At 35.1% G+C, this 20,454-nt stretch overlaps 1 protein-coding gene across 1 annotated transcript; it reads right to left on the bottom strand.

Moving 5' to 3' along the window:
- Nucleotides 1-2,901: 2,901 nt before the first annotated feature.
- Nucleotides 2,902-20,233, bottom strand: LOC117342303 (arylsulfatase B-like). The gene is made up of 10 exons (XM_033904409.1): nucleotides 20,052-20,233; nucleotides 15,059-15,191; nucleotides 12,922-13,140; nucleotides 11,229-11,415; nucleotides 10,353-10,528; nucleotides 7,454-7,565; nucleotides 6,567-6,662; nucleotides 5,072-5,315; nucleotides 4,241-4,392; nucleotides 2,902-3,817 (listed from the first exon to the last, which is right to left on the bottom strand). The coding sequence occupies exons 1-10, from the start codon at nucleotides 20,231-20,233 to the stop codon at nucleotides 3,543-3,545; spliced, it is 1,776 nt and encodes a 591-aa protein (XP_033760300.1). The 3' UTR covers nucleotides 2,902-3,542.
- Nucleotides 20,234-20,454: the final 221 nt, after the last annotated feature.

Raw genomic sequence — 20,454 nt, 5'->3', positions numbered from 1 at the left:
GAAATTAGCATTACACATTTTACACGAATCAATATAGTCATTCACTCTTACACAAACACATTAAGTGACCCGCTACTTAACTGTACAACTAATCTGAGGGCATTGTCTCATCAAATGAGCCATTGTTCGGTAAATTGACCAATGATATTTTTTTTTTCAAATTATATGCGGAAGGATGAAGAGTCTGCCTATTGTTATGTTTTGAGTGGCAGACAAGCTTCTTTCGGAATGTTGGATTCGAATATCACTTTATGAGAGTGTGGTTTCCTATCAACATATTTTGGTAAGTAAAGGGCAAAGTTAACTTTCTGGACATTTTATTATGTCATTTCACTAAAATCCTTTGTCGAGGGCACATTGGCGTGATATTATTCTCGTTCCATTATACGCATGGTGAAATGGGCAAATAGGTCTTTCCGGGGCAGACCAATTTGATTCAAACTCATCGAAACAAGGCAAATATATGAATTTAGATTCAACTGAAGAAACTGGTAAACAGTACAAAGGTAATTAGACCATGTGTTCCGTAAGGGTGAGCATGTTCTGTTTTACTGAAAGCATCTGTTATATAAATCTATGATGATCAAGGTAATCGCAATGAGTGCACTGGCAAAATGTCTTCATGTCAATTCAGGTCAAATTCAGGTCAATTTCAGGTCAAGATTTTCAGGTCAAATTGACCTGAAATGAGCAGATTGTTAATTCATGTCAAGAATTTCTTGACCTGAAATTTCTTCCATGTGAAGTTCAGAAATAAATTGGGTCAAATTTCATGTCAATTTTTTTCATGTCAAATTGACATGAAGACATTTTGCCTGTGTACTTGGTGACTAAAACGAATACTTGCTGACTAAAATGAAAACTTAGTGACTAAATTGAGTACTTTGTGACAAAAAATAGTACTTGGTGACTGAAATGAGTGTTTAGTGACATAAATGAGTACTTGGTGACATAAATGAGTACTTGGTGACTAACATGAGTACATGGTGACAATGATTACGGAACCATCGTGCACCGATTACATCTATCCTTGAATCACAAATGAAAAATAAAATACTCACTGATAATTGGCAGTGGTCTGCATAAACCCACCTTCCAAACTGTATTAGTTTATTCTTTAACCACATTTGCCAGCTATCATGAATTTGTGATTGTATTATCACTTTATTGAAAATTGAATAAACTATGACATAACAGCGTAGGTCGAGAACGCAGTTGTAAGCTGCCCCTTTTTCAGTTTAGGATTTTGGAGAACCTGCAGTATCCTTAATTTCAAGTGTATATATCATATCGACATGATGGATTTATCTTTATTATTTAAACATGATCTATAACCTTTTTATGTTCACTTAAACAAATGTCTAAGTTTCACTGAAGGGAGTGAACAAAGTCAAAAACAATTAAAATCTTGTCAGTAAAGACGTACCAGATGTTAAATTATTGTTTTAGAATAAGGAATGTCAATTGTAACATTGTTGTGCTTTATATTACGAAAGTGTCAATAGTTGGTAAGGTGAGCTATACATTGAGAACTTATCAACACAAGCACGTACCTTTGGTGTTCTGTTAGATAAGCGGCTCACTCAGAGTAACCGTCGATGTGTCCGGATGCAGTTACTGTAATTAGACAACCATGTGTGCCTACAAAGCTAAAGCGCACGAAGGGAGATAACTTTTACTGCTAAGCTTATGAGTAAGTCTAACGCATACAATAAGGAAAGTTATTTTCTCCTAACTTACACATATCCTCGGTTCTGAACATGACTTTCAGTGTGGTAAATATTTTAACAGCAATGTAGAAATGATTGTCCCTCCTTCATTCACCCAATAAAGCCCTCCAATACATCGTAACGTGTGTCTGTTAATGAATCGGGGTTTACAGTTTACTACATTATCATTATTCTATTATTTATAGCATATAGTTTCATAATACAACGACATATCTGCATTCTAATTTCAATTAATCTTAATTTCGCATCTAAAAGATCAAACGGTACATTTCTTAAACAGTTCTTTGCGTGGTGTGTATTTTGATATAGAATTTAATTTATTACGATGCTTCAGTTGGAGATAGAATCCAGTACCTCAAGATCACATTCCAACGCCCAACAATCAAGCTAAGGGAGGTTCTATCTTGCCAAGTGGTGCATTGTAAATTGTAATAATTTATGTTGTTGGTTACTGTTTCCTGTGGTTCTTGTTTCTTATAGTACTCATCATACTTCTGATTTGTACGAGCAAAACCGAATGCACACATTACTTACGATTTATGTAAGCTTAGATAGCTGAGAGGTAAATACTTGCTAAAACATGTAATCGAACAGAAAACATAACCAAGAAAAAGGTTAGGTTAACAAATAAAGTATGCGGCCAAAGGGAAACGTGCTCGACAACAGCAACATAATCAGCCACAAAAAGATTGTCCAATAAAGTCAAAGAAGGCAGAAATTAACATCTGTAGGTGAAATGTATCTATCTGAGATATCTTATTAAATAGGCGATGATGTTTTATGACAAACTACTAAGTATTTGATTCATCAAACCTGCAGGTGATTTGTTCAATAGTCATGATACAACTACCTTATTCTTTAGAGACAATAAAATTAAAAAAAAACCAAACAAACAAACAAACAAAAACAACGATATGATTAACTTAAAGGTAATCATCGTCATCAAAATTTTTAATTGGGGTTGCCTTTCGTTCTTTTAATAAAAATAGCCCAGCTGGAAATTTAGCCTATATTCCACCTGTCGATAACGACCACATATCAATAACAATGATAACTCTTGTTGCAGAGGCATATATCATGGATATAGTTTATCTAGTAGTAAAAATTGTAACGTTTTATGTCATTTATAATTCCGATAACACATGTCATAGGAAATAGCCAGTCATTTATATAATACACGAGGCATTAAACGAATTTATTTCACAAAAAGAAAAAAAAACACTTACAATGTCATTAAATGATAACAGTAGATATTGCAACGAAGTAGCGCTATATTTGGAACGCGGTTTAATCTTCGAGTTTACTGCTCACGGGTAGAGACTAATATCAACATATATAACTATAGGATGGGATTTAGGAACAACATTTTCTTATCCAATTAATCAACAATATTACCAGTTTTAAAGGTTAATAATGACAATTAGTAGCGCGTATCTACATATATGTATATATAATGTGTGTTGGCATGGGAGTATACCAGATAGAAAAGTATCCAAACAAATCCCATATTGTCGGTCAAGGCTACATCATAGTCTCATACTAGTTTATGTGATCTGTGATTCAAACAGCAACCGTCTTTGTGAAATAGAATATGTACAGTTCTCACTGATTCACGTTTGTCGTTTTAAAGCAGGTAGCTCCTATTAATAACAAAGCCATCGATGGTTCAGAACAATTTTGCACCAGATGATAATATTCGCATTTGGGATGTATCGCTTACAAAATACATAAGTTAACAGAGTTCTTTTGACTATAATGATTATTATCATTCTGTCTGTGAACACACGATAAGGTAGTAACTACTGCATCCAATTATTTTTCCCATGGCCCCCACCAGCCCCCAAGGCGTTCAGGGTTAGCGTTAGGATCAGCAGGGGGATAGACACAAGGTACAGCTGTCTCGTTCTGCTGCTGTAGCTTTGTAAGCATCTTCATCACCATGTCAGGATAGTCTGATGATAGGTCTACTCTTTCCTCTGGATCCTTGGCGATATTAAACAGCCACAGGTTCTTTTTGGATTGACTAGTATCATCACCCATGTTGATATCCTCCATAGTTGTGGGCACTGGAACCCATGTTCCATTGCCTATAATGTAATAAAGTGAATTGCTTAAAAAACCTCTGTTATCACATGACTATATATCATAAATAGGAAACCAATAATAGACACACGTGTTTATATGACTAACAATCCGAATGACACCAATATCGTTTTCTGATTTAGCATGTGCTAGTGATATATACATTTTATACCTTACAAATATACTATCAGTTTGTGCGAAACTAGCTAACGCTTTATATGTGTTTATCTATTCGACAAAAATGCTTTGAAATCAATTGCATCTGATACTAGACAATTTGCATGAATCGTACTTATCTTTGCGGACTCAAATTAAAAATTAAAGACCAAGCCTGAGGAAGGCATACCATCCTTGTTCAAAATAAAAGATAAATTACATAATTTCTGATTAGAAAAATTCAAAAGTTATTTATTGGATTGATAACATACCTGGGTCACCAGTTATCAACTTCCAGTCTCTCCACCTGATAGCAGCTCTGTAGCGATTATCAAACGGACTCCCCTTCAGTTTGTCTCCCACAGGCTTGGTTAATGGGTCTATGTTGTGTAGTAGTGTTTCTCTGGGACTCTTAGCTCCCTCACTTAAATCATAGAAAAAATAGAATGTATTAATCATCACACAGGCTACTGGTAGCAGTTTTAAATTACACTAACTAAAGCGCAATTTGGTGATTATCGCCATGGTTTGAAGAATTTCATTTATTCAATGGGATACTAAATGATGTAAAAGAATATTATAAACATTGTCATTGAACAATAAGGAAGGATCTAGGTAAATAATGATTTATCTATGACACTCTTTTAATTTCTGGCCAACTCCTGTTATTGGTAGTAAAACTGATACAATAGTGGTTTACTTTGTTTGTTTGTGTTTAACTTCCTTTTAACAGCCAGGTCATTTAAGGACGTGCCAGGTTTAGGAGGTGGAGGAAAGCCGGAGTACCTGGACCAAAACCTCCAGCCTTTGGTCAGTACCTGGCAACTGCCCAACGTAGGTTTCAAACTCGCAATCGCAATCCAGAAAGGGATGGGGGGCGGGGGCTAATGATAAAGTGTCGTTACACCTTTTCCACAAGGCCATCGCGATCCCAGAGTGGTTTACAAGGTATTGATATCACAAAAATGTTATTTCTTCCTTTTTTGTGCGACTATAAACAACAACAACAACAACAACAACAACAACAACAACAACAACAAAACAAAAACAACGTGTTTACTCATAATAATAATATTCTTTCAAACATAGATAGATATGTTTACCTGATTGTTTTCCATTGATTGAATCCATCAAGGGGTTTAGTGCCATTGAGGGAGCCCCCTGCTAATCCTACCAATGTAGGATACCAGTCTGTTACATGTAGAAGTTCATGGGACACACGTCTCTTTTCCTGTAGGGCTTTCCCGTGTACAAATCCGACTCCGTGGATCCCTCCTTCCCAAAGAGATTTCTTCCATCCTCTGAGGGGCCAGTTGTTACCTCCGTTTTTAATTTGTCCTCCGTTGTCTGAAAACGTTGTTTACTTCATCATTATTACATATCTTAAAGTGGATACTTAACCTTAACTTTGAACGAGGACAAAAATATAATTTAACAAGTTTCTTATAGAGTCATCCACCATTATTTACAATAGCAAAAGCATTATAAAAATGTTATCTATGATGCGAAAAAGAAATAAAAGATACTTACAATAGTGATCCATATTGAAAATTCTATTGATTGGTATTAGCGCTAACAAAAAGTTGATAATGAAACAACAAGTCCTTACAAAATTTATCCTAGAACACTCGCTTTCAGCCTTGACATTATCATCGACGATATGAAACTTCCATACATATCTTGATAAATTCGAACAACAAATGCATAATTGAGAGCGCTTTCATACATCGATATGAAATACTTTGTAAAAGTCAGTAACTCCCACAAATATTATCCGAAAGACTCATTTTCGAGAACCTACTCAAGGTATTGACAACGTACATACTCCATATAGATATTGTAAATTCCACCAATCATATAATTATAGCTTCGAGAGCACAACATAAGAGACACGAGCGGACTGCAGCATATCTATGTTCCTTGCAAAATACAAGGGACACAACGTAGAATGGCAATTTTACCGCTGAATGGGAAACAAAAGCATTTAAAAATTATTTTCCAATAATTGTATGACCATTGAATTGTTATGATAACCGTGATGATTTCAATTTCCCTATTGTATGTTTTAATTTGTAGATAACATCATTTCTAATTCCCTATCATGTATACGTGGAACCAATTTTCCCACACTTTTATTGTTGACATCATCATCAAACAGACATTTTCCCTTTAGTTTTACATGTTTGTTGAAATATATGGCATCCCGTTATTTCATTTTGAGCACTTGAAATTATCTGTATTCGACCTTATTTTAAATAGTTGTATGTCGTTCAGACAGCAGCAGCCGACTATTCCGTCTTTTCGTAATGTAGAGGTATATGCTCTTGTGAGCAGGTATTGATTGCTACGTCATTCTGTCATTTCTACGGGAATATATTGTTCATAATTTTCCTACATTTAATCGATTTTAGTAAGAATTACTATTTCGTTTTCATTTCAAAATTCTATCGTTATTTTTCAAATGAAGCCATAGTTAAGTAAAATGTATGCTTGACTATTTACCGTCCTTGCTCACATATCATGCAATCAAGCTTCTTTGATTTATTCATTTAAAACTGTATAACTGTTGTAAATGTTTCCCCAGAAAAAACTACAAACCTGTTGAGAAGACCATAATGGTATCGTCCCATATTCCTTTGGCCTGGAATGCCGCAGTGATGTTACCTACAGCCTCGTCCATGGCAGCTACCATACCTTTTAGATATTAATACTACAGTAAAAAATAGCTGTTGCTCGGCAATTTAACAAGTCATTTATCCTGAAAATCATAGACAAATAGCATTAAAACCGTCCAGTGCAATGCATCTTTTCCTGATAATACACTTGTACAACTAGTTAAAACACTGGTTTTTGAGAGATGAATGTCCATCGTCATCGATACATCCCATTTTGAGTGTAATAACAAAATATAGACACTATGGCAACGTCATACCCTTTGTTCAAATGACTAACATACTATGTAAGTTAACAGTCAATATATATTGAGGATTTTTCATTGATAGCCTACCAATTATATACTGCCCTGAAGGTAGGGCGTAATAATTATAACCTACTGACCCCATTGCATGATGCAGCGATTTTATCTTTTCTCTTCTATCAACGTTATTATTCTTAACGACTCCCATGACACTGCCTAACTTTTGACCTTAAGATGGTTGTTTGTCCCCTGTTAGCAAGACTTTTTAGTTCTGTCCCTTGGTCATGAGACACCAGTGTCTATAGAAATATAAGATGCTACTCTTGCTCAGGTATACTGCTTGGTGTCTTCGGAAGTATGCTTCAGAGAGGTAGCACTATAAAGCCGAACATTCTATGTTGAAAATCGATTTCGGTAACGAATACACTTGCTAAATGTTTAATGTGTAGTATCACCACCACATTTGTAACCTTTGTTGATATTATGTAGTACAACTGTATTTAATTTGTAAATGAAACACATGCTTGCCGGGGTTTAGTATCTTATTAAACCCTAATAAATTACTGACCTGCGTAAATTTGCCTGTTGTGGTCTTTAATAAAAGTATACTTGTTTTTGTATCTTGCGGGAACTTCTAAAGGTCCATGGACAGCTTGAAAAGCTAGATAGATAAACATGGGCTGAAAACAAAATTTAATAAAAAAAAAAAAAAAAAACAGATAGTTTTGCTGGCGCATAAGAAGCATGGCTGTGTGACTCATTGGTTACATGTGAAACATCAATAGCTGTTTAAATACAATCTAAAGTAACTCGGATAACCCATACCTGTTTACTTATGATAGACACAACTATATCGGTATGGAAATTTTCAGACCAGATTTAGAGTACATGGGATTAATAAAAGATTTTTTTTTTTAATTTCAATAAATATGGATTGAGTTATAGGTCAAATAATAATATGTGGCAGATATAAATAAACAACAGCATACAACTACTGTCCCCTACTTCTCCGGCATTTAAATATTACACGGGGCCGGAAGTGCGGAACAATACAAGTCAAGATTTATTCTAATGAATGAAAACAAAACAATAGAGTATGAACACCATATAAAATAAATTTGTGTTTCTACCATACACTGCCAAAACATAACACTGTTTCTACCACAATACCCTGTGTTATTCAACTCTCAGACCATCAGTTAATCATTACAGCTGTTGATTAACAATCTGTTTATACCACACGTGGTATAAACTCTGTACGCATTTCGATTGGCTTACACGGTGAACTTTGACCCAAGCTGCAATTGTTATTGACGTCATCAATAATCAAATGACGTCACATCACCGGGTCCCGGACGTCACCGGTACACTTTATTTGCATACGCGAAATTATACTTGGCCACGTTTCCCTTTGATTCAAACCGATATTATTGTGGTAGAAACAGGTCACACGACTCGAAATTGTTGGATATAGAATTTATTTCACACTCGCTAAAGCTCGTGTCTTTTGTAACTTTTAAAAAATAACTTACTCGTGTGAAATAAATTCCATATCCAACAACCACTCGTTGTGTAACCTCTATCTTTATTCAACGGCTTTGAATCAAGTATTAATGAGACCCCAAATGATCATGATATTGTTAGACATCGTGTTAAACTTGCATTCTGTAACAAAATAAGACATCTGCTTCATGCAAAACAAATTGTCCGTGTCGATTCCTGCGTAGAATGTAATTCAATACAATACACTTTGACCTTATATCCCGACAGGAAATCCAATGGATAGTACAGATTTGAAATTGATTGATGTATGAGATGCATAAATGAGTAAGCGTTTCTAACACCATGTTAAAGCCTTACCGTCTGTTACATCGCGCTGATATACTCAGTACACCTTATGGTGGCTACACACCGACAAACTATTACCTGGATTAGTGTTTAGTATTTTTAGGTTTTAGTATTTTCATACTATGAACATGTCTGTCTTGGTTATATAAGTTATGAAATGTCAATACATGCCATTTATTTATTTATTTACTTATTAAGTTTATACATAGTCATATTTATCAATAAGATAAACACTCACGTTTTTATATTGTAATATACATTAATATTTTAGCTTTGGAAATAATTTTCAAATATCACATTGTCAAAACACTTGACGCCGGATGCTAATCTTAACGCAAATAATCAATATTGTGCTATATACACATAAATGTGGCTAGTGTAGACTGTTACCATCAAATCCTTCGTATGTTAAAATATATCGTTATCGAATACAACAAAAACACCCCCCTAAATCCTGTAAGTGAAGGTTGTGACTTGATCGATAACGGCTGCTTCTCGTGAGTCATTTTCAGATAAATCATCGTATCCAAAGTATTCTCACAACATGTCATCTTTATTGTTTCTTTTTTGTTCAATTTCAACAGAATTTTATTGACTTTCAATTGGACATCAGGTTAAGCCTATGTAGTTCGTTTCCATATCACAAGCACAATTTTATAAGTGTATTATTCTGAATCTGTATTCCTTATATATGATGTTCAATGACGTATACCATAAATTACTTATAGGTAGTAAAGTGTAACGTTAACACAGACAGGTCAGCAAGAACCCTGCCATATAGCTGTATATCCTCCATAAGCATCAAGAAGCTGCTCAAATCTCCTAGGTTGATAATTATTATGAACAAGAAAACATTTCAATAAGAAAGCATTGTATAAAGTGTGATTTCGATCGGCCCAAAGGCTATATGTTATTTCAAGGAAACTGATTTCCTATTTATAGTAACAGTGACCTTGACCTTTGACCTTTCAATCAGTAAATCAATTCTAAGAAACACTAAGTATGAAAGTACTGAAAGATGTTTGGGTTAGATTGACCAAAGCAAACTCTAGATAATGCATCGAAGGAGAATTGTTTATCTATATTTAGTAACAGTGACCTAGACCTTCCAATTTAGACGCTGAGATGCAATTTAAAGCAAACACTTGCAATAGGAAAGCACTGTATGAAGTTTGAGTTACATCGGTCTAAGGAAACTGATTTTCTACCTATAGCAACAGTGACCTAGATCTTTGCATTAGGACGCTTCAAACAAATCCCAAGCAAGCAATTCCAATAAGGAAGCACTATGTGAAGTTCGAGTTCGATCGGTCCAAGGAAACCCATGTTATTGCACGGAAATAAAAGTGCTGATGGATAGACTGACGGACGGACGGGCACGGCGATTACTTATAAGGAATAATAAGTTCCGGATTATATGCCTCTAACACTAAAAATGTCATATACTTCCACATTTCATATACTTCTTACCACAGACAAAAATCAAAATCTGAATGAGAAGACGAATTCGGCAGTATAGGAAAGCTATATATTGCGTTTATAGAGTGAAATGCCAGTGATAAACATGGAATTCCTTTAAAAATGTTTACAAAATGTTTGATCATGATATACAAGCTTACCTTGGATGAGTTGTAGTTGTTGACAATGTCTATAACACGCTTGCTGTACATCTCTGTTGAGTATTCATCTGGATTGGGCACAACAGGCTTAAAGTTGTCTCGTAAATCATTTCCGCAAACATTTTGTCCGAAACAGTGTCTTTTGGTGTAATAATCCTCACTTCCAGTCAAATAACCTGCAATTAAATGAAGATAGTGGGATGTTCATGAAGCCAATGCCATTTCGCCCGTTCTTACCTTGCATCTAAAAATAGCATTATATATAGAGGTCAAGAATACATTGTCTTTGCTCATCAGCTGAAAGTCACAATAGCACAAGCCGTAATAGTGGACGTAAAACCCGTTAAATGAATAACCTTGCCTTCAAAGATTCGGTGAAAATCATGGAGGTAGTTGTGGCATAGAATAAGATAACCGAGCATTGTTCAGGAATTTTCTAACATCATGTAATCCTTTCTGCATTGGAATTATAAGCTAAATTGATGAAACGGGATCAGAAGGCATTTAATTAAACATGAAATAGAATACCAAACTATAAAATGTACGAAATACTAAATGTCGTTGACTTATACAATTTTCTGATAATGAGACAATATGACAAGGGAACACATCGAAATGCCAAAAACACAGATTATTATCATTAAATCTATTTATAGAAATATCGCACGTAATCGGGATACCATTAATTGTGGTGTTAACGCAAACGCGTAACCTTTTCAACCCGTCATGAAACAAGCATGGCTAAAGTAAAGTAATCAATTCAAATGAGAAGTATATTAGTGGTAGATTATGAAGACTATACTATATAGAAAAACTTAATGTTGGAATACAATACAACAGGTAATACAAGCACATTACGTTATACGGTATATTTACCAAAGAACGTGTCAAATCCTCTATTGTTGGGGAGATACTCCTCCTTGTAGAAGCCCAGATGCCATTTCCCTACAGCATGTGTGGAGTATCCAGCCTCTCTCATCTTGTCTGGTAGGGTGGGACTGTCTCTTGGTAAGGCATTCGGTTGGTCTGGCAAGATTACATGGTGCTGCAAACCGGTGTGAATCTGAAAAAAATCAAATATATATGTATAATGAGTCATTTTAACAAATACTAGTACAAAATCTTACATAACGTTATCCCCATTGAGCTCCAATGTCTCCTTATTTCAATAAGAATAAGAAATTTTAGAATTAGGTTTCGAGAAATGGAGGTTGATTTAGACAATGAATTTCTATGGAGGGCACCATGAAGAAATAGTCTATTTGTGTGAAAAGATATCAGATGTGTTTGAATCTTGTTGATATGATTTGAAGTTCAATTGCCGTCACTCTAGTTCTCATTTTGAAAATGTGGCCTAATCAAGATTGAACCTAGATTTGCCTGGTGGGTATCGTCAAGGAAGCAGAAACTGTTACATTTCCGTTTGTACTCTCCAATTAGTTTTTCAATGGCCTCCATTCAAATCTATATTTGCTCCTATTTTGCCCTCGTTTAAAGATCTTTAGTTAGAACTACGGATTCATTTTAATGTTGGTATTCTCTGTCATTTTATACATTGTATATTTGAACATAAAATAACATATCAATGTAAACCCATTAGTACACCAACGATATACATAAAATCGAAAAAAGCTGGGTAAAGGGTTTCCAATTAACCAACATTCACTTTTGCAGTAGATACTCTAGTTGACGATTTAGATGAAAGGTTTTGCCGATGCTAAAAAAAACGAAATTTCAAGGGCGTCCATTTAGCAACGAATTTGGCTTATATTTTGCCCTCATTTTTATAGTTTCTGAGATACAAGTGAGATATTCTTTCCATGTCTGTATTTCATGTTTGTACGTAACAAGGACGAATACGATGATTAACAGTTTGAACAATAAGAAAAGAAACAAGAATGATATTAGATACTGCCAATGCTTTATAATATTTATATATTTTATATTATTTTTTGATATTATTTTTTGATATTATTTTTTGATATTATTTTTTGAAATTATTTTTCCCCTCAGTTTGAGTTCCATCATGCTATTAGTTAGGGTCACGATTCTACTACACCAGTCATATTAAACCTCATAATCTACATTGACAACAAGCCAAACTCACTAACAAATAAGTACCAACACTGGTTTACTCAAAGGATGCGTAGCAGGACAACACACGGCCAAATCTCGTTATCATGTCTTTACAGCGACAGTACGAGCTTTGCTGCATTCCTTTAATGTCTGATTATCAATGATGTCAAAGTTTACATATATTCCATGTTTAAATCAAGGTTACGCTAGTGGTGTAATGATTGTAAAGTCAGGGTATTCGTCCTTCAATATGGCCATGCCTATGGTACGTATAACATAGCTATAGGGATATATTGAATCCAAATCGGAGACATTAGATGGTAGATGAAAAGCATACAACACTCAAACATCAATCAAATATAACTTTTTGCAAAGGCCCGTCGCTTTGGAACATGTGTTATTATATGTATTTAATATACCGTGGTTAGTAGTGAACACGTGTCTCTGCCCTTAACAAGAGCACTTTAATATTGTTTTGTACGTTTAACTATACCTGGTATCTCCCCGACATAAGCTGACTCCTGGTAGGTGTACATATGGGTTGTACATAGTAATTCTCCAGTCTAACACCCTCTCCAGACAGCTTGTCCAGGGTCGGTGTCTTGATTTCTGATCCATGATAACCAATGTCGTTATATCCGTAATCGTCGGCAAGAACAAATAAAATATGTGAGGCTGTTTTGTTTCGACAATATTCATATAACAGAAAGTGCTAACAAAATAAAACACGTAATACGTCGCCATTATGTCATTTTTATATGAACTACACAATGCACAAATCTAAACTGCACCTCGTGACCAAACCGGAATTTGCGATCAGGTCATAAAAATGTAGATCGGATTATGGATTAGAATATTTACAAGCTCGTACTTTATTTGATCAGTTATACCTCGAATTTTGATATATTCTTCAACATGGGATATTTATCTAGTTTCGCATAATTCCAGTATTGAATTAAGAATTCAAATGATTTCTGAAAATAACGTCTACATGTACCAGTAGTTTACTTGATGTATGATTATTCTAGGAAAGATTGTTCTATGTAAGCAAAGTAAGTAGGTTTGCTACTAATCGAAATACATAACAGTGTTTTACATCTTACTCGGCCAGTAACCTTCCATTAATGTACAACAAAGCGTTGAGCTATTTATACTTGTTTCTCTGTCAGTAATCTTCCATTACAGTACAACAAAACGTTGAGCTAGTTTACATGTTACTCGGTCAGTAACCTTCCATTACAGTACAACAAAACGTTGAGCTTATTTTACTTGTTACCCTGTCAGTAAACTTCCATGAATGTACAACAAAACGTTGAGCTATTTTTCCTTGTTACTCGGTCAGTAACCTTCCATTACAGTACAACAAAACGTTGAGCTATGTTTACTTGTTACCATGTCTGCAACCTTCCATTAATGTACAACAAAACGTTGAGCTATTTTTACTTGTTACCATGTCTGCAACCTTCCATTAATGTACAACAAAACGTTGAGCTATGTTTACTTGTTACTATGTCTGCAACCTTCCATTAATGTACAACAAAACGTTGAGCTATTTTTACTTGTTACCATGTCTGCAACCTTCCATTAATGTACAACAAAACGTTGAGCTATGTTTACTTGTTACCATGTCTGCAACCTTCCATTAATGTACAACAAAACGTTATGATTTTTACTTGATACCATTTATTAACCTGGATTGGTGTGATGATGATGATGATGATGAGGAGGAGGAGGAGGTTCATTCGTTAGAGGACACTTATATCGTGTTATAAATGTTATTTTCCACCAGAATCCTGTACGTTTCTTCTAACAACATCCTTGATATATGTACCTGATTGTTTTTCATTGATTGAACTCATCGAGGGGTTTAGTGCCGTCGAGGGAACCTTCGTTTAGTCCTGCCAAGGTTGGATACCAGTTCGGGTCGACACTGTTCCCTTCTTCTGTAGGGCTTTGATATTCGATTGATTTACCACCAGCATATGATTCATTCCCCGGCATCAAAATGAAAGTCATTTTTATTCAAAATATGACGAACACAAGAAACAGGTGATGGGTTTAGACTATACCAAATAATGTAACACTACCGTGTATGCTTAAGTAGTGTTATAGTAGTAATGCATTAACAATTTCATAATGATATAAAAAGGATGATCACAACAAATTCATGAACGACTGTTTTAACATAAAGCATGACTAGGGGCAATTCCATAATGAGTCTCTCAAAAAAGACTAACTTTCTTTCCGAGTGTCATCAGTCTATGAGTTCGCGAGCAGTACTTCGCAGGGGAAATCTATATCGTGAAATAGATGTGAATGTTTGCAGGTCATCGAACCGACACACAGATTTTGTACCGTGGTATGAATCGCAGTCCATTTCTCAAATAAAATGTTTATATGAAATGTGAATGTGAGATTGGGGTATTAGATATGATAGCCAAAGTCCATAAAACAACGAAATCTCTCTATATATACATATAGAATACATATTTGTCCGTGCGGTATTCAAAGTTAACATTTTGTCATATAAGTATATCTTGGTCAGTAACCGATCTGAAGTAAACGAAGCCTGTCCAACAATATTAGCGGCATACATTATCAATATTGTTAAATCCCATTAAAGTACTGACCTGCGTAAGTTCGTTTGTCCTTGTTTTCAGTGTGAGCATACAGTATCGGTCTTTGTGCCTTCGGGGAACTTGAGGAGGTTCATGGACAGCTAGGAATGCTAGGTACCTAAACATAGGAAAATACAGCGATAGGCTGAAGGTACAACAATCACAATAAAATCAAAGAATGCATAATGCTGTCATGATCCCATTATAGGTATACCAATCGAACATGTAATGAAGCACATTAATCGCGTCAGACATTGCGTCAGCTTGAAAAAAAAACAAATACAGACTGTATATAAATTTACAAATACTAGTTTGATGTTTTACGAAAAAACACAAACAAAAACACCTCGGCCAATGTTGTTTTTTTTAGGTGAGAATAGGAATACATTGTCGTTTATGTTCTTTCGAGAAGGTTTTTTTGAAGAGATTCCTGTTGACAATATATCCGACATTCCAAGGTGAAGACCATTATACCAAAACAGATCATCAGTAATGCAAAAGTATAAATATTCTTTTTCTCAAGACTTCAAGTATTAATTTCGTGAATATGGACTTATGCCCAGGCAAGGATTTGTAGACCTTATCATAATCGCATAACTGACATGTGATGGCAACCTGTTCATATTTTACCAACCAGTCCTATGACTTTGTAGAACTAGCAAATTATATTCCATCTCATTTTCAAGAAACTTTTCTCTGTAAGGAATCCATGCTTTATTTAATAGCCTGTGGTCATAGTTACCCGTGCAACACCAAGAAAGGTTTAAGATGACCCCCAAATATAATTACTTACATTCACTGCTAGATAGTACATTATACATAGAAATGTCTATACGTGCTCAAATCCCCCTCTAGATAATTTAGTTATATCTCTACATCATCACTATATGTAATGACTTTGTAAATGATTTTTTTAATTGTACATTAATGATTTGGCAAAAGATATAAATGATCTCAAATGAGGCATGTATATTTCAATCGTGTATCATTGCCATACTTCTTTATGCTGACGACATTTCACGTATTACCCCCGATTAACAGACGTTGGATATTTTAAATAACTGGTCTAGAAAGTGGAATCAAAGTTAACCATGACACAACTAATATCATTCATTTTAGGAATAATTCCATCCCTGTAACTGACTATACATTTTCATGAGGTGACATAAATGTCTCCTTAAATAGCAAATATAGAAACGTAGGACTCTGTTTTAAAGAACACTTAGATTTGTATTTTGCTGTCAGATAACTCTGTAAATCTGCCAGTAGAGCTCTAACAACGTTGTATCTAAAATATCCACATGCCGGTGAAACGTCTTATGACGTACTTAACAAGCTGCGTACAACATTAGTTGAGCCAGTACTTTTTTATGGGTGTGGATTGTGGACTATGAATAGATAAGGGAGGTTTCTGTCATATTGCACAAGGCAAGTAGATATTTTTGGGACCATCCCGTCGAGCGAATAATTTAGCACTTTGAGGTGATATGGGATGGCACTCTTGCAATGTAAGTCAGGATTTAGAAACTATACGTTTACTTTTCAGAAATCAAATACTCTGATGATAACAGACTCATAAAAGATTACATCGGTTGTACGTATACATGGAAAAATCGTGGGATTCTAGATTCAAAAGATTGGTTGACAACAAAAGTTTGAATGAGATTGTAAACTCAACGTTTTCTATTAAACACAAGATTAGACGAGTGAAAGAATGAATGGCTATTTCAGATGCTGATGATTGGTACAGATTTATATTGAATTATGGTAATAATATAAACGGTGACAAGCTGAGAACTAAATTTCTTTTGAATAAGAGTTAATTATTACCAGATTCATATGTCAAACTCGTTAGGCAAATGAACAAACGAAGAGTACTTCTTAATTTTAGATATGGCTCTCTACCTCTAGCAGTAGAAACTGGCAGTAGGAAAAAACACATGAAATAATTTTAGCAGTTGTGATAGCACCGACAAATTTAAGTTTTTAATGTCTAAGGAGGAATTACACATTCCACTTTCAAATCATTTATATAACATGTTACAGACTATGTGAATGATAACTTTAACCAGTGTCGTGTAAGCCATGTTTGGCTGAATATCACATAAAATTACATTTTTGATTGATGAACTTGGGGGTAAATAAGATTTTTTAAGTAATATCCCAGATAGTTGTACCTACATTGTAGCTACTTGATAGAGTGAAATTAGCAGACCTTGCTGGTAGAGCTCTACCCAACCCTTTTGAAAACTAGATTTCACTTCTATGTAGATCAAGAAACCTATATGATATATATTTACTATTTATTCATTTCATTCAATACTACTTTAAAAGACAATGTTTTAATGCAGTAATTGTAAAAGAAGTGTTTTAATCATTTATGTATGTGACAGTACGATTTCAGAGAGTTTGGTAGGTAGGGGCTGTCCCAGTCACCTGCTCTCTGGATTGGAATTTGTGATTAAGCCATTGGTTTTATTACTTATTGTAACAGGTCTAATCAGATGTTAAACAATGATTTTATACTTTATAAATATATACTTGTACAGTGTAATTCTGATAGATGACACTTTAATAAACAAATTGATTGTTTGATTGATTATATGATTATTGTTTCTGTAGTGAAAAAGTGTCTTCCATCAATCTTCGCTATATAGAGGAAACCCATCAAAAATGCATGTTTCTGGAGTCTTGTATACGTTCTTCCATACATTGCCTTTGAACTTTAACCCAGCTCGTTTTATTGTAAAAAGACAAATTTTACATAGAATATAAGCAATTATCTGAAATACCATTAATATCATTTGCCGTTTTACAACCAAAAACGTTGATGTACTAGTAAATAGGGGAACTGTGTTTAAATGAACGTGTTTCATCTCAATAATCCGACTAAGCTTAAATTGCTGGATGAAACGATGTTCTGATGAAAACACCGCCAAAGAAAGTTCTTTCTGTGAATAATCCGTTGCCAGTCAAAGAATCTTAGGAAGTTATTATCCTGACTTAAAGATTATCTTCTTGACAAAAAACAGAGTAAATTAAAACAATTATAGTTCTAATTGGGTATCTATTAATGCCGGAGTACCCCAAGGCTCTATCCTTTGGCCTCTGCTATTCTTAGCGTACATTAATGACACTGTTTCTTATATAAATTCAATAATAAAACTGTTTGCCGACGATACGTCTTTGTATATGGTTGTAGAAAATCCTAAAACGACACATGAAATATACCAGAAACGGACTTGGCAAAAATAAATACATGGTCACGTTAGTGGCTTGTAGTTTTAACCCTTATAAATCGGAACCCATCACCACAAGTAGGAAAGGATATCCCTCAAATCACACTATCCTTCATTTGAAGTTCCTAAAAATAATGTATCTTTCCATCAGCGTCTTTGTCTCTTCCAACGGTAGTTGGACAGACCATGTCAACTACATTATCACTAAAACATCAGCTAAACTTACGTCATGCGAACATTAAAAGGCCAAGTTGATTGAAAGACTTTACAAACAATCTGTTTTTCATGTATAAGACCTTTACTTGAGTAGGGAGATATTGTGTGGGGAAATATACCGTATGAACTAGGGAAAAACTTCAAAATCTCGATATTGAAGCCGCCTGAATTGTAGCAGGTGCAACTAAATTAGTTAGCATTGAAAAACTTTTATAAAATCAGGCTGGGTCAGCATTTTTGATCGGAGGCAAATTCGTGAAATTATTCAGTTCCATAAAATGTGTTATCAATATACACTAGAGTATCTATATAGAGAGGATATTGAATGGTTCCCCGTTTAATTTAACATATATTTCACGAGTATGACAGAATATCGATATTTTCACGAGTGCGAAGCACGAGTGAAAAATATCGAAATATTCTGTCATACGAGTGAAATATGTTATATGCAACGGGAAACCATTCAATTTTCTTTTTATTGCATTTCATAAACTTGAAAACAACATTAAAAACATCGAAAAAAAAAGTGCAAGAATCAGTAATGACGTCATCTCTTTGTGACGTTACTCCACGTCAACTTGACGGCGCCATTTTGAAAGGACTGATCAACACAATTTAAGCGTTTTCTGCTGTTATAGGATAATCTGTGCATGGATAGCTAACGTCAAGTGAGTATTTTGTCCATAACTAGTCAGACATTTTCAGATATACAGCAAAATAACCAATTTATCTATCTCCGCTTCGATTGGAAAAATCGGCAAGTTTCAGCGAGGTGAATACAAAGGTCCACTCTGATTGGTCAAAAACGGAAAACTTATATTTTCACTGCAAAATCTTATATTTTCACTGCTCATCGCTGCAGTGAAAATATAAGTTTTATTAATTTGATAAATTTCTATATTTCAATGGCAAAAATGCAATAAAGCCTTATCCCGAGTACTGTATCTGAAGGTCATCAGTATGATACAGGGAACTCGGACCATACTTTTATTCCACCAATATAGTGAGCAAAACTTCTTTTTATAAACAATCTTTCCTACATTCTGTTATAGATCAGTGGAATAGCCTTCAACAAAATATTCGCTCAAATTCTTCTACTGCTGCTTTAAAATCAAATCTTACCTTGATAAGCAATACACTCAGAAAACGCCCATCTATTATAGTTTTGGTACCCGTAATGCCCCTGTCACACTTGACCGGATTGGTGTACCGGACATCAACGGATAGAAATTTTTGTTATCCGGTGGTATACGGTGGCAAAGTTGTCAGTCCGGTAGAAAAATCCAAACTGACGACGTACTTGCACCGAATATGGAACGGATAAAACGTACCAATAACGAACATGTAACGTACGGCTACCGTACTACCAACCGGGTGTCTCCGAATGAGTAACGAACAACAAACGAACATGAACCGGTGAATCAGGACGTGTACAGGATGCATTCCGGACAAACCGAACACCTAACGGACATTAACGCGCGCGTGCAGAAAAAAACAAGATATATGCATTTCTCCGCAGTTCTACCATGAGTTGGCCATATAGACCGAACTGCCTTCGTCTCTCCGGGCTCAGCCATGACCTCGACCAATAACGTCTTCGCTGTTGCCTGTGGTGCCTTCTTCTCCTGTGGGAAAGGTACTGGTGAAGGTCCATCTGAACATTGTTCATATGCATTTCTGCCTGCAGCAAGGCGGCCCTAAACTGCACAGAAACTTTAGTCTGACATTCCATGCTGACAACTGTCTGTGAATCTAATTTGGAAGCTTCCAAGAACCTTTTTATATGCCTACGATAATTAATCAGTTTCTGTCGGTAGTCAGTTCCTCCCCCTGTAGGTATCCTGTAGGTATTCTGTATTCATCCGTTCTGTGCGTGTTATCCGTTTTCAATCCGTTTGTCTATTCGTCGTGTCCGGTGTTAATCCTGCAAGCATCCTGTGTTTGTCCGTTATG

Source organism: Pecten maximus, chromosome 2 (genome assembly GCF_902652985.1).
Source record: "Pecten maximus chromosome 2, xPecMax1.1, whole genome shotgun sequence".
NCBI lineage: Eukaryota > Metazoa > Mollusca > Bivalvia > Pectinida > Pectinidae > Pecten > Pecten maximus.
The sequence above is the reverse complement of the archived record's forward strand: the minus strand, read 5'-3'. Positions and strand labels throughout refer to the sequence as shown.

Excerpts from the sequence above, each read along its gene's own strand:
- LOC117342303 (XM_033904409.1), bottom strand. The coding sequence starts at position 20,233 with ATGGAATGTCAGACTAAAGTTTCTGTGCAGTTTAGGGCCGCCTTGCTG. Across the intron at positions 15,192-20,051 it reads AGCCCGGAGAGACGAAGGCA|CCTATCGCTGTATTTTCCTA; the intron begins GTTCGGTCTATA and ends TTGTACCTTCAG. Across the intron at positions 7,566-10,352 it reads ACAACTACAACTCATCCAAG|CCCATGTTTATCTATCTAGC; the intron begins GTAAGCTTGTAT and ends TTTTGTTTTCAG.